We start from the raw sequence: 14,694 nt of genomic DNA, 5'->3' as shown, positions 1-14,694 counted from the left end.
CAAGTGGGACCAGGAGCATAGTCTTTTACAAGCAGCACACCAAGGATCTGATTCTCAATTGGTAGTCACCTTGTGCATCAATTAACACATAATGGACACCAAATGCAAAATGCTACACTGATTTATTTTATAACCACTGAGCACAGAAGACACTAAGTGTGGGAGCCAGAGGGGAAGAATCATGTTCTACATATTTAACAGGGATTTAGTCACTTAGAAGACTTATGACAGATTCAGCTAGGCAGACTGTACAAGTTGCAGTCTAAATTTGTGGTCCAAACCACTCCCACTGAGCAATGATCTAGCCCTGGGAGCAAAAACTGAATAAGCACCTCCCAGTTCAGCATGAAAGTTCCCTGGGCACCTGCAATTCTGTTTTGGCTATACCCAGAATGTCCCAACCTTGCTAAACCCTGTAGGGGGCCAGAAACTGGGTAGAGTACACATCAGACCCCTGCAGACCCTAATCTAGTAGGCACTTTTTGAGTATGCTAAACATACACTAAATCGGACCCATCACAAAATGCATTAGCAATGGCCCGATTTCTAAAATGTGACCAGTATTAAGGACATCTGCCTTTTATAAAATATTGGCCAGACCACTAATCCAGGAAGTGGGAAATGTTACAGGTCCTCCTCTACCCAGAGGTGTAGAAACTTAAAACTCACATCTCCTAGAGGAGTGCCCTAACAATGTGTCTAGATGCTAGGCTCCAAATGGGGCATTCTCCTCCCTCCTCTTGAAGCTAAAACGTTGGACATAAAGAAATGCAAGCTGCATGGGAACAAGAAGAGAAAGTGGGAAAAGGGAGCGTGAATGTACAGCCTCATGGTTAAGCAGTCCCTTGGGAGGCTGGGATGCCAGGTACCAAGCCTCTGCTCCTAGCAGAGTTACTGCATTTTACATTGATATACCTATATGTTTCCCCATTAAGGAAGTGCATTGATGGACATCAGAAAGGATACTCTTCAACATTTAGACCAAGCTAGTAGGAAAAAGTATATAGTTTGCATTTGACAACCATGGTATAACTTTCTAAATCCACTGTTTTTAAACAGAGTCCTTGTTTATCTTCAAGAAACAAAGCAGGAGAGATGCAAATCTATTTTAAAAAGGTCTTTTTTGAGCTAAGTGTCAAATATCAAATGATTTTTCCCCTCACCTCCAAATGTACTTTCAGAAGTAATAACAAATATATTTTTTCTTTTTTTAAGTTCCAAGCAATTCTGTACAGAGGATTACTAGTGATATTTTCAATATGCATCCAGAGAAGAATTCTTTTTTTCTCAGAAAGCAGTGGAATACTGAAAGTAGGAATTTCAAAGGTCTATCTGATGCCTCACAAGTAAAATTGGAATGAAGTCCCAAACTCTACCTATGGATGAAGTAGACCACTACAGCGGAACTCAAAAAAGGCACATGCATGTAAGCAAAGAATTGTATCCATATGCTAGGTATATTTCCTACTGTTTTCACGTTTTCTCCCATAAGTGTGAGAATTTTCCCTCCAAAGATTCCAGTCTCCCAGAAATCAGATTTTTCCAAAGGATAAGGAGATGCTAAGGTAGATTAATTTGCTAAACATTTGAATGGGAAAATTCATATGCACACTATCAAGACTGGAACCTTAAACTTTGAACTATGAAACTAATTTATCTTTCATGGGTATGCACATGCAATCCTTATTAATTCAGAAGTGTGCATTTCTGCCAGCAGAACTTGGCCAAGTATATACTATTATAAACATCAGAGGACAAGTCTACTCTAAACATACTTTAATAATGTAATAAGTCAGTAATAGTCATTCAGCTTTACACTGTAAAAAACAATCTTCCTGTTGACATATTTAGTAAATTAATCCACCTTTAATTCTCCTCCCACCTTGGAAGATTTGATTTATACCACTTTCTGATTCATGTACCACTATCCTGATGTTGTGTTGATTTGGATCATCTACTTCTTATCATGATTCCCTTTCCTGTAATGCAAGTGTCATAGCACTGCCCTATTATAAACTTTAAGTGGCTTCCCAGTAAGGACAGGCTTACTTTTATCTTTTTTAATTCAATACAACACACACTACATGGTCATCACCCATTTAGTTCAGCACAGTGTTTTGAAGGTTGAATAGCTGAATAGTGAAACACCTCCCAACATGTATAAATTCTGAAACACATAAAACAGAATTCTAAATTTCTGGTGGTAGCTGCCTTTTTGGTAAAAACTGAAATTTCTGATACCAGTAATATTGAATGATAATGTAAAAGCGGCAGGACATCCTACCATAAATCTATTTCAACAGCTAGAAAAAAATGGTAATTAAAAAAAATGCTTAACATTTAGTCAGTAGACTTGCTTTTCTTCTATACAAGTACTCTGCCATCACCAGAAAGACACTGATAGTCAGGGCCTATAGTGCTTTTATTACATCAAGGGAGATTTTTGCAGATCTTTGGGATTTCGTGCCTGGCAACAAAGGCAAGAATCTTTGCATCAGCATTTACTTTAATTGCAGAAAACTGCTAATTTTATGCAAGGTTCCTTCTGGCAATTTATCACTCTTAATATTTTACTACTTAAAACTTTTTTTTAATCTACAAAACTTTATTGAAGACCCTGAAACAAACCTGGGAATTCTGGATCCGAATTGTCCCAGGTGACAGCGCTTGTGTCACTACTTGACCTTGTGGAGTAACCACTGTGACTGGCTGATACACTGTGCCCCCTTTGAAAAAAGAAAATTATGATCAGACTTTGTTTATATTCATATCTATATAGCAGACAAAACATCAAGCACGTGCATTTAAGTACTGAGACTGCTTAAGTGAATAAGATTGTTGTGGTCTTTGTAGAATGCAATTCATTATAAACAATTATTCTGTTGTCATATCTGCTTTAAAGATGGACAAAGGCACTGCAAATAAATACTTTACAGCTGATAAGTGATGAACACCTTGACAGGGTCGTTTGACCCCAGTACTCTTTCCTGCCATGGCAGGGGGTTGGACTTGATGATCTGCTCAGGTCCCTTCTGACCCTACCAACTATGAAACTATGAAGTGGAAGTGCATTATCTAAATAGCTGATATTAAGCCTGTTATTTTATTACAACTTTTCCATTGAATAGAACTCTTCAATATTTTAAAGCTTTTTACCATTCATGAAATCTGTATCAAATATGGCTCCATTTTGGCCACATTTTCAAAATACCAGACCAGATGCTCCTGCTCCATCTAGCTTAGGTGCAAGAACCAATATGCCAGTGCAGCCATGTTAGCTCAGCATTAATTAGCCTCTAAGCATCTGGGTAAATTGGCAGAGGCGGAGTGTTGCACTAGTGCAAGCTATTTTCCTTCCAGTATCTGAGCAAGCTCATTCAGGTATATGTAGAAATGTTTGTGAAAAGATAAATGTAGTCAAACTGAAATGCAATCACTCTGCCTGCCGCCTGACCACAGCAGCACATGTAGGAGTTTTCAAAGTTTCACTGACTGACTTCCAGGTGCTGTTACCTAGCTATATAATGCAATGAAAGAGTCATTTATTGCAGCATTCATTTTGATTAAGACTTTTGTTTGCCTAACAATATTTTGAAAAACACAGAAAAAGTGCTACTCTTGAAAATGCATAAGTTGAATAACTTTGTTTTTGGGGTTTGTTTTGTTTTCTTTAAGACACTGCACTGAAATCTCTCTCAAGTAGATGCTGTATGTAAGAAAATGGCTATGTACAGACTTTAATTCCTACTGGAAGAAGGGGGAAGCTGGCAGAAGCCTGCAAATTGCCCTGCCTCTTCCCAAAACCAGGGACAACTTGGTTTGAAGAAGAAGCAGGGAGCCTCTCCATACCAGGAGAATAGCGATTCTCCTGGTCAAAAATGAATGTGTGTACCTGGCCTGTGTGTATGATACTTGATCAAGCGAAAACCATCAATTAGCATACGAAACCAGCATGCAGAAGCTGACGTGGTATTTTAGTGGGAAGCTCTTGTCAAAGAGTTTTTAATAAAACAGTCCCATCTTCGTGCATTTTTCTTAGCAGTTGAAAAAGAAACTAAAATAAAGAGCAATGGGTTAGATTTTCTTGACTGTGTCATACCTGCTACAGTTGCCATAGTTACATTTCCCTGCTGCAATGCTGATGCAGGCACCATAATCCCTTGGGGACTGAGTGTGCCGGCAATGGCACTTGGAATTTGCTAGAAAAATAAAATAGTTAGTTTCTTTAAAAACAAAAAGTATGTTTTGTAATTTTAGTCTCAATGAATTTGGGGCAAAAAAAAAAGGCTCTCAAAGAAATAGATACCATCAGTAGAGGCCATTTTCAAAAACTGATCTGTTTGAAAACATTAGTCATGAGATAATTAAAGTAGAAGCAAAATATCTGGAGAAATTTGTGGGAAATTTTGGATATATCAATACTAAAAGTGAACTGTTTCCAAAGACATGGGAAATAAAGAATGGTAGATAAAATTACAAGTTATTAAGAAACAACTTAATTTCTTCTGAAGTTTTCGGACTTTAAAATAATATAGTAGGCACACACAATTCCTAAATGTTATTTTAAGCATATCTAAACTCAACATTATAGTTATGTAATTTAAATCATACTGCTAGGCCCTGATTCTAGCCTTTCACCAATCTTAATTAAGCATGTGAATAATTGCATTGATTTTAAAGTAAATTTTATGCTCTTTGAACTACTTAGAGTGCAGAAAGTTAAAGATGTACGCTGATTCTGGAATAACTTGCATATAAGACTATATGACTACTAGATACTGGGGCATCATAGTTCACAAGAAAGAATAGCAGAAGTACCAGAAGAGTAATCCAGGCAGTAATGATTGCTTTATTACTTTATAAAATATTGTAATGAGATACTTCAGCAACACAGCAAATGCTGGGCACATGTACATGAATATGCTATTCCTGATTTTACAAAGTGGACACAGATGATAAACACTAGGGGTAGGCATACATCTGAAAAATTATGACTAGAAACCAACACACAGCCTTGTCTACTCAGTTTGGAACATTCAGACTAATTTACATGGTCAGTTGACACATCTACATTGCCATGCTATCCCGACACCTTTAAATGAGGCAGACAAAGCAAAGGAGACATTGCCAAAAAGATACAATGTACATTATGATAACTTTTCCCTTTGTTTCTTCCTACATCTCCTTCCATCAGGACAGAAAATCCAAGCTATTATGTTATGTTTTCAGTTTCTAGACTGAGACAAGTAGTAAAGAAAATATTCAAATAATTACTGTTTTTTTTTCAAGTGTCAGCAGATTTCAATAAACTTGCCCACTCTGCAGTAGTACAAAAGAAGATTGCTAATTTTAACAACAGAATTGTAAAGAATCAAGTAAACTGTGAAAAATTCTACTTGAACACTAAGTGCAAGAACAGTGTATTTGTAAATTTCCTAGAGGCAAGGATTTTTTGGGGCGACATCTTTTATGCTACTAAACTAAGAAAAACAAACACTAAAAAGATATCTCCTAAGAAACCCTTGCCTCACACACAGTTCCTGGAGCCACTATGGCTACAATACTATTCAAACACAACCATAAATTTCCTAGGAAATTTAAGCGAATTTAAACTAGTTTGAAATGTACCTGGGATTGGACAGGGGAATAAGGACTTCCAGGTTCTCCACTTAGTAGAGTTTCACTGTTCATTTTAGTTTTCAGACAGGCAATGTAACGACTACAGAAATCCTTGCAGAGTTCATTAACCTTTTCTAGCTCTAGCAGATGAATACGTAGAACCTGGATTGCTTTTACCATCTAGAGAGAAAAAGATAGGAAGAACTCAGAAATAAGGCAAAAAGACAGTATTACTTGCAAGTATAATTCATCTGGCTAAACAAATACTTCTTCCCCTATTACTAGAAGATATAACTACTGATAGCAGAATTCTGGCCACAATACTCTAGCAAAAACTAGAGTATTATGTATTAGTCACTATAGCATCCGTCTCGTCCTCATTGTAATCCATAGTACTATTGTCCTATTACAACGGGGTTAGGGCAGAGGTGGTAAATTTTCAGTACTCTGAGCTACAGTCAGAAGACTCAGGTTCCACTCTTTAGTTGCACTACTTCCACTGCTGGAGTCAGGAGAAATAAAACTGCTATGAAAGCAACACCTTTAAGCCTGCTGAGAAGTCCCTCCCTTATCTGGCAGCAACCCTTCTGGCCATTAATATCAATCTACGATCTAAAAGGATAGTGGCAATAACATGAGAACAAGAGATGTGAGGAAATGGAATTGTTATATTTTTTACAAGAATAGAGAACTTCAACAAACAAAACTAAACACAAAACAAAAAAGTCCAAGCTAACAGCAAGAGCTATCATCATCAAAATGGACAACAGTTATGGCAAACTTTGAATGAAAACATGGAGCTAGTAATGACAAGGAAGGGGCAAACAGGACATGACCCATCTGGTATAAATTAAACATGCAATGCTTTAGAAACCGGCGCTGGTATAAGGAAGATATATTCTTTTAACCATATCTGAGGCTAAACACTAATTTGAATGTGTCAGTCATTAGTGCTCTGGATCAGAGAATTTGTACCCACTACAGAAGAGGCTGACTGCCTTTGGTCTTTTCAACTGCAGGCAGATAGTTCAAAGGCAGTCAGCTGCATTTGCTACATGCTGAAACAGATTAATTTTCCAAAAAAAGCCAAACCAGTCTGTTTATTATTATTATTTATACTTTAGCACTGTAGACTGGGACTGCCTTGTGCTCAGCTTTATATACACATCTAACAAAGAAAGTCCCTTCCCCAAAGAGCTTATAATTGAGTCAAGTTAAGCAAAATATTATTACTTACTGCTGCTGGACACAATGTTGTTCTATTCTAGATGGAAAGTTATAATACTTGGTTACAGCTTTCAAACTGAAAACTTGCTACTTAGCAAGAGAGCCTGATTTTTCACCTCCATCTTTGACTTGTACAGGTACTCCTCACTTAACAACCTACTTGTTTAACGACTGCGCGGACTTACGACCAGCTCTCCGAGCAGTTGGTACTCCGAGCAGGTAGGTCGTTAAGTGAGGAGTACCTGTATTGTGGAAACGGCACGCCGCAGGTTCAGCACGGCGGGGCGGACAGCTCCCATGCTCGCGGCCTGGGCGGGGCGGGGTGCACGGAGCAGGCTTTCCTCGCCGGGGCCGGGGCAGCTCCGCCGGCTCCCACCTGCTTGCAGGCGCGATGCCCCCAGCCCCACGCGACAACAGCCGGCAGGGCGCAGAGCAGCCCCGCGCGCGGGTCTGGAGGGTGGGTTTAAGGGCGGTGGTTAGTTCTGCCTGCCGGGGCCGCGCTTCCCTCCTGCTCCCTGGTGCCAGCTCCTTCCCTCTCTCAGCATCCTCTTCCCACCAGCCCTGGCTTCAGGGCCAAATGCTGCCCTGGTGCTGGCAAGAGGGGGGGAGGGAGCAGCTCGGCCCCCCACCCCAGGGACGCAGCTGCCAGCACACAGTCTTGCGGGGAGCACTTTGCTGCTCAGAGCGGCTCCTCGCTTATCGACCAATTCGCTTAACGACTGAGTCGCAGGAACGGAACTCAGTCGTTAAAGTGAGGAGTACCTGTACACTAATAACTTAAGAGACATTGGTGTAAAAGGTTTAAATTGGATGTAACGCTCTTAAAACTAACTGATATTCTTGCAAAATACAGGAAGCAGAAACTGTGCCATTTTCCAACAATGCAACTCTATCGCTATGTATTTCTTTAAAGATTGCAATAAGGAATGACAAGTTTGTCAGTTTTTTAAAATACAGACAGTCCTTGACTTACAAGCCAGCAAAAGCTGGCTTGTATCCATAGATGCTTCTCAAGCAAATCCTGGGATGTCATTCTCCCCTTGTACTTGGTCTTGGTGAGGCCACGGCTGGAGTACTGCGTCCAGTTTTGGGCCCCACAATTCAAAAAACTATGTGAAGATGCTTGAGAGAGTCCAGAGAAGAGCCATGCACATGATCAGAGGTCAGGAAAACAGACCTTATGACGACAGGCTGAGAGCTACAGGGCTCTTTAGCCTGGAAAAGCGCAGGGTCAGGGGTGATCTGATGGCCACCTATAAGTTTATCAGGGGTGACCACCAGTATCTGGGGGAACGTTTGTTCACCAGAGCGCCCCAAGGGATGACGAGGTCAAACAGTTACAAACTACTTCAAGACTGTTTCAGGCTGGACATAAGGAAGAATTTCTTTACTGTCCAAGCCCGCAAGGTCTGGAATAGCCTGCCATCGGAGATGGTTCAAGCACCTACACGGAACACCTTCAAGAGAAATTTGGATGCTTACCTTGCTGGGATCTTAATGACCCCGGCAGACTTCCTGCCCTTTGGGCGGGGGGCTGGCTCGATGATCTTCCGAGGTCCCTTCCAGCCCTAACGTCTATGAAATATGTGAAATCTACAATTTTTCAAGTTACAATGCTCCACACTTAAAACATTTATAAATTGACACCCTGTTTCAACTTTATGACATTGGTTTCAACTTTACAACATTTGATCTGATGCGACGCCACGCCAGTGAACAAGTTTGCTGCCTCACTCATCTCCCTGCAGAACACCTGTCCAAACTTCCTTGGACACTTTCTTTAAGAAAGCAGGCAAGACTCCAGAAAAACCTGCAGCCAAGACTCCGGAGAAGACTCCAGCCAAGAACCCTTCAAAAAGTCCAACCAAGAGCCTTTCAAAAAGTCCAGCAAAGTCACCTCAAGGAAGTCCTTCCAAATCAATATGATTGCTATTTACAATATAAATACATTAATGTATCTATATTACTCATCTATAATTGATTTGAGTACAAAATTCTGGGGTATTTTTGGTGAAAATAGGGTATTGGGCCTTGGTTCAGGAACCAATCCCCCATTTATAACATTGTTTCTTATGAGAAAATTGGTTCCGAGTTACAATGTTTTGACTTAAGATGCGTTTTTCAGGAACCAATTGTATCGTAGGTCCGAGGACTGCATGTATACACTAAACAGGATTTCAGTCTTACAGAATTTTAAGATACTTTGCAACTTGCAGGCAAGACGTAGCCTTTAAGATTAAGGCCAAGTTTTATGAGCAATTATGGAAAAATGTTTCAGAGGGAACAGCGAAGTATTTTATGGAAGTGTCTTAGAAATATATGCAGATTGGTGATAAATCAATTAAGTCAAGGGTGAAGGCAAGAGCTGTGCGTGAAAAAAAAAATTGCACTCTTGGCTGGGTGTACTTGGGCTAAGTACTGTTACACATAGGGAATAAAAACGGCTTTGAGGGTAAGAATGATGGCAAAAGAACTAGAATAAAACCTAAAATCGGATGGCTTGAATTTTGATGGTGCAGTAGTTAATACAAGAAGTTCCAGCAGTGTTAAGACTGAATTGACACAAGGCACTAGTCATATTTCTGTTGTGGAGGGCACCATTCACTACACTAAACTTGCTGTTCCAGATCTCAATGATATCCCTATTTTATAAAATGGAATTTATTTTGTAAGACTTGAACCTCAAACAACAACGCCAACTTCAACCTGTGCACTATTTTGGAAGTATTTGCCAAGTGCAAAGGGGTTGCTTGATAGATCAAAACGCCAAAGCCAATAATGACAAAACATATTTAGTAGTTGCCTATTTGGTATTATAATTGCAGACTAAGCAAGACTAGCCTTAGTTAAGGACAAAGTAAGGATATCAAGATAAGGCACTTTTTCAAGGTTGATTTGAGTTTCTTTTGTGACTTGAATTTTCTCTTACTTTTTAAGAGCATTCTTTCTTGCTGTTTGAAGCTTAACCAAAACTAGAAAATGGTATGCTTGAACTCACCATAATGACAGGAAATTGTTCTTCTTCCAAAATTTATTTTTAAAGGAAGAAATTTGACTAAGTAAATGTTTGAGTCTTACTTGCAAAACTGCAGTAAACTCAGATCTGGGCATTAAAAGCTGCTATTTAAAATATAAATCCCAGTTCCCCAGATTTCAGGGTTTCAACTCCACAACAATGTTCCATGGGTTTTCATGTTTTGACTCCAGACCAGGAGTTTTTAAGAACAACTGCATCCACACAAAAGCAAGGGCCCCATATAGAAGCATACAAACTGATGATCTTTTTACATTAGTGCTTTCCAGCAAAGGTTACCATTAAAACTTGTACTTAAATTCTTACAAATCCCAAATAAATTACCATGAAGATGCAGGTTAATGGTTTTTAACCAGATGTCAGCTCTCTTTAAGGATATACAGCTCTCAGAAGAAGTATCATTATAAAAGCTAGTCAACTGCCTGTTGTGAAGGACAGTGTTTCAGGGAGTGTTAACATGCCACCTCCTCCCCCTGCCCCACCCTTGGGGCTAACCATGTAAACAGCCCCTCCGACTCCAGGCTCTGGCGCAGGGGCTCCATTCCCCACACCCGCCTCCTCCCCTGCCTCTCTGCCTGAGGTGGTGGCTCCTCCCTGCCCACCTCGCCTCCTGGCCTGAGTCGGTGGCAGTGGCGGCTCCGTCCCCCCCACCTGCCTCTGCCCTCACCTCCTCCCCTACCTGAGGCGGTGGCGGAGGCTCCCTCCCTGCCTAAGGAGGTGAAGCCCGCACAGTCAATCACCGCCAGCCTTCGTGGTGGCACATGCACAGTTGCCCAAAAGTTTTACGGACAAACAGACTAAGCCCTTTATTGAATTAGAATGGTCTTATAGCACTGGCATGATAAAAACTTCTACACATCTGACAAAGCAAGAAATGAATAAGATACAGCCTAAGTATATTGTTTACAATATGAAAATGTCAAATTGGGCACACTAGTGCAGCAGTAGTGTTATTATATGATCATATACGTTTCTCAAACCAGGCGGATATTATTCATATTATTATTCAGTTATCAGAACTTTTACATGTCTGAAATAAATTACCATTTCTAAGTTCTGACTCTTATCCTCAGCTTACTTTAATTTTAAAGTTTGGGGACATCACCAAAGACAAAAGCTAAACAGCAGACAAAATGGGAGTTAGATGCCCTAGAAAACAAAAACAAAAAACAAAATGAAAACAAAAAAGATATACTGGCACAAATGTCCAATGCTGTACAAACAGAACGGAGAAAAAATGCCTTGAACCACAGCAGCAACATTCAATTCCAATTCTCTTGACAGAATTAAATGAGATCTTGAAATATGGAACAACCTTGTTTGTGTGCCTAACAGCCAAATCTGTTAGCTACCCATGGGGGGGGGGGGGGGGGGGGGAATCAAATAATCAGACTTTTCCCCCCTCAGTGAAACTGAACAGAAGAGGTTTTTTGTTTAATATTTTCATTAATGCTCTGGGCAATAGGATTGAGTGCACACTTAGTAAATTTGCTAGTGACACCAATTGGGTGGTGTTTCAAGTATTTTGGAGGGAGGACTAGGATCCAAAATGACCTGGATACACTGGAGGAATGGGCAGAAAACAATGAGCTGAAATTCAGCAAAGATAAGTGCAAAGCCCTGCCCTTGGGACAGAATAATTGCATGCACAAATACAGACTGGGGAATGACTGACTAGGTTGCAGTACTGTAGAGAAGGACCTTGGGTCTACAACAGACCATTATTAAGTGAATATGAGCCAACACTGAAGAAAAAAAAAAAAGCCAAAAGCATACTGGGTAACAGGAATGTCGCTTGCAAATCAAGGGAGATGATTCTTGAGCTCTCTTTGGCACTGATGAAGCCTCACTGGGAGTACAGTATCCAGTTTTGTTCCCCATATTTAAAGATATGGAAAACAAAAATGATTAGAGGCCTGGGAAGCCTGACTTATAAGGAAAGGTTGAAAAAACTACAATGATGCAGTCTGGAGAAAAGACAGTGAGGGTGATTTGATAACAGTATGGGACAGGACTAGAAGCAATGGGTCTCAAACGGCAACAGAGGAAATTAAAGTGGGGATTAGGAAGAACTTTTGGACTCTGTGGCTTGTCAAGCACTGGAACAGGCCATCTAAACAAGTTGCAGAATCTCCATCTCTTGAAATTATCCAGCACAAGTTAAACCAGGGGTAGGCAAAATACGGCCCGTGGGCCGGATCCGGCCTACGAGGCCATTCCATCTAGCCCGCGGGGGCCCCTAAAAAATTTAGAAAATGAATATTTATTTATCTGCCCTTGGTTCCTGTCAAAAATTACAGGAACCAAGGGCAGTAGGACCCAGGGGAATCCCGGCGGGCTCCCACAACAGCAAGGCCCACCCGGCCCCGTGCTTAGTTTTTCCCCAGACTCCTTCCTGGTGTGGAGGAAAGCAGCCCCTCCCCTGTCCCGCGGCCCACAGCCCATGCAGGACTCTCTGTAGCAGGCACAGGCAGCCCCAGGCAGGCTGCGAGCGGCTGCAGTGTGTGGTGCCAGGCACAGGACAGGCGAGGGGTCACTCCCCCCCCCCCCCCCCGTGTTCAGCATCATCTTGCAACTCAACCCGGGCAGTGTTTGCCACTGTCGCCTCTGGGCTGCCCAGTGCGCGAGCTCTGGGTGGGCAGCAGTAGCCAACACTGCCCGGTGCGGCAAGCAGGGGGGCCACAGCTGCTGCCGCCGCCGATGGGTGAGCTCGGAGCCGGCTTGGTGCTGAGGCTGGCAGCAGGGCCGGGTTACAAGCTGGTGCTGAGTGCGGGGAAAAACGACCCCTCGCTTGCCCTATGGCCCCTCTTTGGGCCCCACCGGTGCTGGCCCTAGGACACTGGTCCCAAGATGGTGACCAGGGGGCGGGGCACCTGTCAAGGGGCGGGGCTACCCATGCAGCCCTCGACAGCCTGCCAAAACTGGGTAAGCAGCCCTCCGCCCGAAATAATTGCCCACCCCTGAGTTAAACAGACACTTGGCCAAGACAGGCAGTCAAGGATGACCATGCCCCTGAACAGGCAGCTGGATTGATGACCTCATGAGGTCCTTTCCAGATCTACTTTCCTAAGATCCTATACCACATAGCTATGGGTATTTATAAGTACCTGAATAGTTTTTCTCAGCTGAAGAAATAAATCCAAAACAGCAGTTATAATTAAATGCATTAAGAGGAATAATTTCATGAAATAGCAGATGACACTATAAACACAGCTACTTTATTTAAGACTGCTATAAAACAGAGAACAGGAACATAGTAATGGCCATCTAAGATCAAATGAAGTGTACTTGTGCTCCAATATCCTGTCTGAGGAAGTGGCTATTTCCAAATATATCTAAGGAAATTAATAAAAACTATTATTAAATAATCTTCCTGTGAAGGTGTTTCCTTCTAACGCTCTACCTTATCATTAGTTATCGTAATGCAACTGCCTAGGGCCCAATCCAAAGTTGATTAACATTAATGAGAAGAGTCCCATTCACTTCAATGAAGAGCTGGTGTCAGGTACAACCATACAGATTGATTAGACATTTTTGTTTAGCACTGGTTCAGTAGTACTCTGGCAGTGATTCTACATGCTATGTGAAAGCTGTTTTTAAATCAGTGTCAAATTTGTTTGCCTTGACCTTTCACCTAAACCTCCTAATATTACTATAAAGTGTAAATAAAAACCCAGATTTACCTTGTACCTGTTATTCATTATTTTAGCCCATAAGCACCTGACCTCTCACAGTTGTTTTAAATTTTCTCTCTGCTACTGATCAGAGACAAGGAAAGACTATCAATATGATAAATCTAATTAAGGAAATAAATCCTGGACCAACTTTGGCACACACAAAAAAAAAAAAAACAACAACAACAACCCCCCCCCCTAAAAACAGGCATAAACTGGCCATGAGTACTTTAGACCAGAAATCAGAAGATTCCCAACTAACAAAGGAGTAATGTGGGCAAGAAAACTAATAGTTTCCAAAGTGAAACAGTTTATGAAAAGGATCTTATCTTGTGATTACTTGTATAGTAGGGGACTGGACCTGACAGCCCAGAAGGCCTCTTCCAGGTCTTTATTCTATTCATATGCTTTATAATAGATCACACTACATTTATTCATATGGAACTGATCCACAGATTGCTGAAGTAAAGAAGAAGCCTTTAAAAAAAAAAAAATGACCTCTGGTGTTTAATTCAAATAGCTGAATCCTGGAAGAAATTAATCACTTTAACCCAAACATCAAGATGGTACTGAAACTTAATTTAGATGCCCAACTCAACTGTGCATGCACCACAAATGTCCTTGTAAATAGACTTCACATAAATTCCATATGTTGAAAACTTTCATCGCATTAATTAAGAAACTATAGAATATAGGTACAACACAGCAGTTACTATCATAGCATCAAAACAGTAGGAAGTATCCAACATTGGTATCTAACATAGCTAACTTCTGAGGTTAATCAATTTGCTTTAAGAATCTGTAGTCTAGTTGAATTTACAGTCAACACTCATTTTAGCCAAGCTATTTCATATAAAAAAAATCTAGGACATTTTATACTTTTCACAGACAACAATGCTTACTTCTGTAGTGTTCTACCAGAGAAAAAGGCCATAGAATCTCTAAGATCTAACCACCAAATAGTAATAAAACCAGCAAATAAAGGAGGAGCCATAGTCATCCTAAACCGTGAGGATTACATAAAGGAAGCCAAGAGACAGCTCTCTGACACCACCTACTACAAAGAACTACAAGAAGATCCTACTCCCCTTTTCACCAAAAAAACTCAACAATACCATCAAATCATTTCCATCAAGACTA

General features: G+C 40.9%; 1 protein-coding gene across 12 annotated transcripts in view; it reads right to left on the bottom strand.

The window, feature by feature from the left end:
• Positions 1-14,694, bottom strand: part of PKNOX1 (PBX/knotted 1 homeobox 1) — a 69,772-nt gene that overhangs the window by 13,934 nt on the left and 41,144 nt on the right. For all 12 annotated transcript variants that reach the window (XM_059720763.1, XM_014611181.3, XM_019487192.2 and 9 more), the window contains 3 exons: positions 5,629-5,799; positions 4,100-4,199; positions 2,629-2,726 (listed from right to left, as the gene is read on the bottom strand). In XM_059720763.1, coding sequence (XP_059576746.1) covers positions 2,629-2,726; positions 4,100-4,199; positions 5,629-5,799 — 369 coding nt within the window. The remainder of the gene's footprint in view (positions 1-2,628; positions 2,727-4,099; positions 4,200-5,628; positions 5,800-14,694) is intronic.

This window comes from Alligator mississippiensis, chromosome 1 (genome assembly GCF_030867095.1).
Source record: "Alligator mississippiensis isolate rAllMis1 chromosome 1, rAllMis1, whole genome shotgun sequence".
NCBI lineage: Eukaryota > Metazoa > Chordata > Crocodylia > Alligatoridae > Alligator > Alligator mississippiensis.
This window is presented reverse-complemented; position numbering and strand designations above follow the sequence as displayed.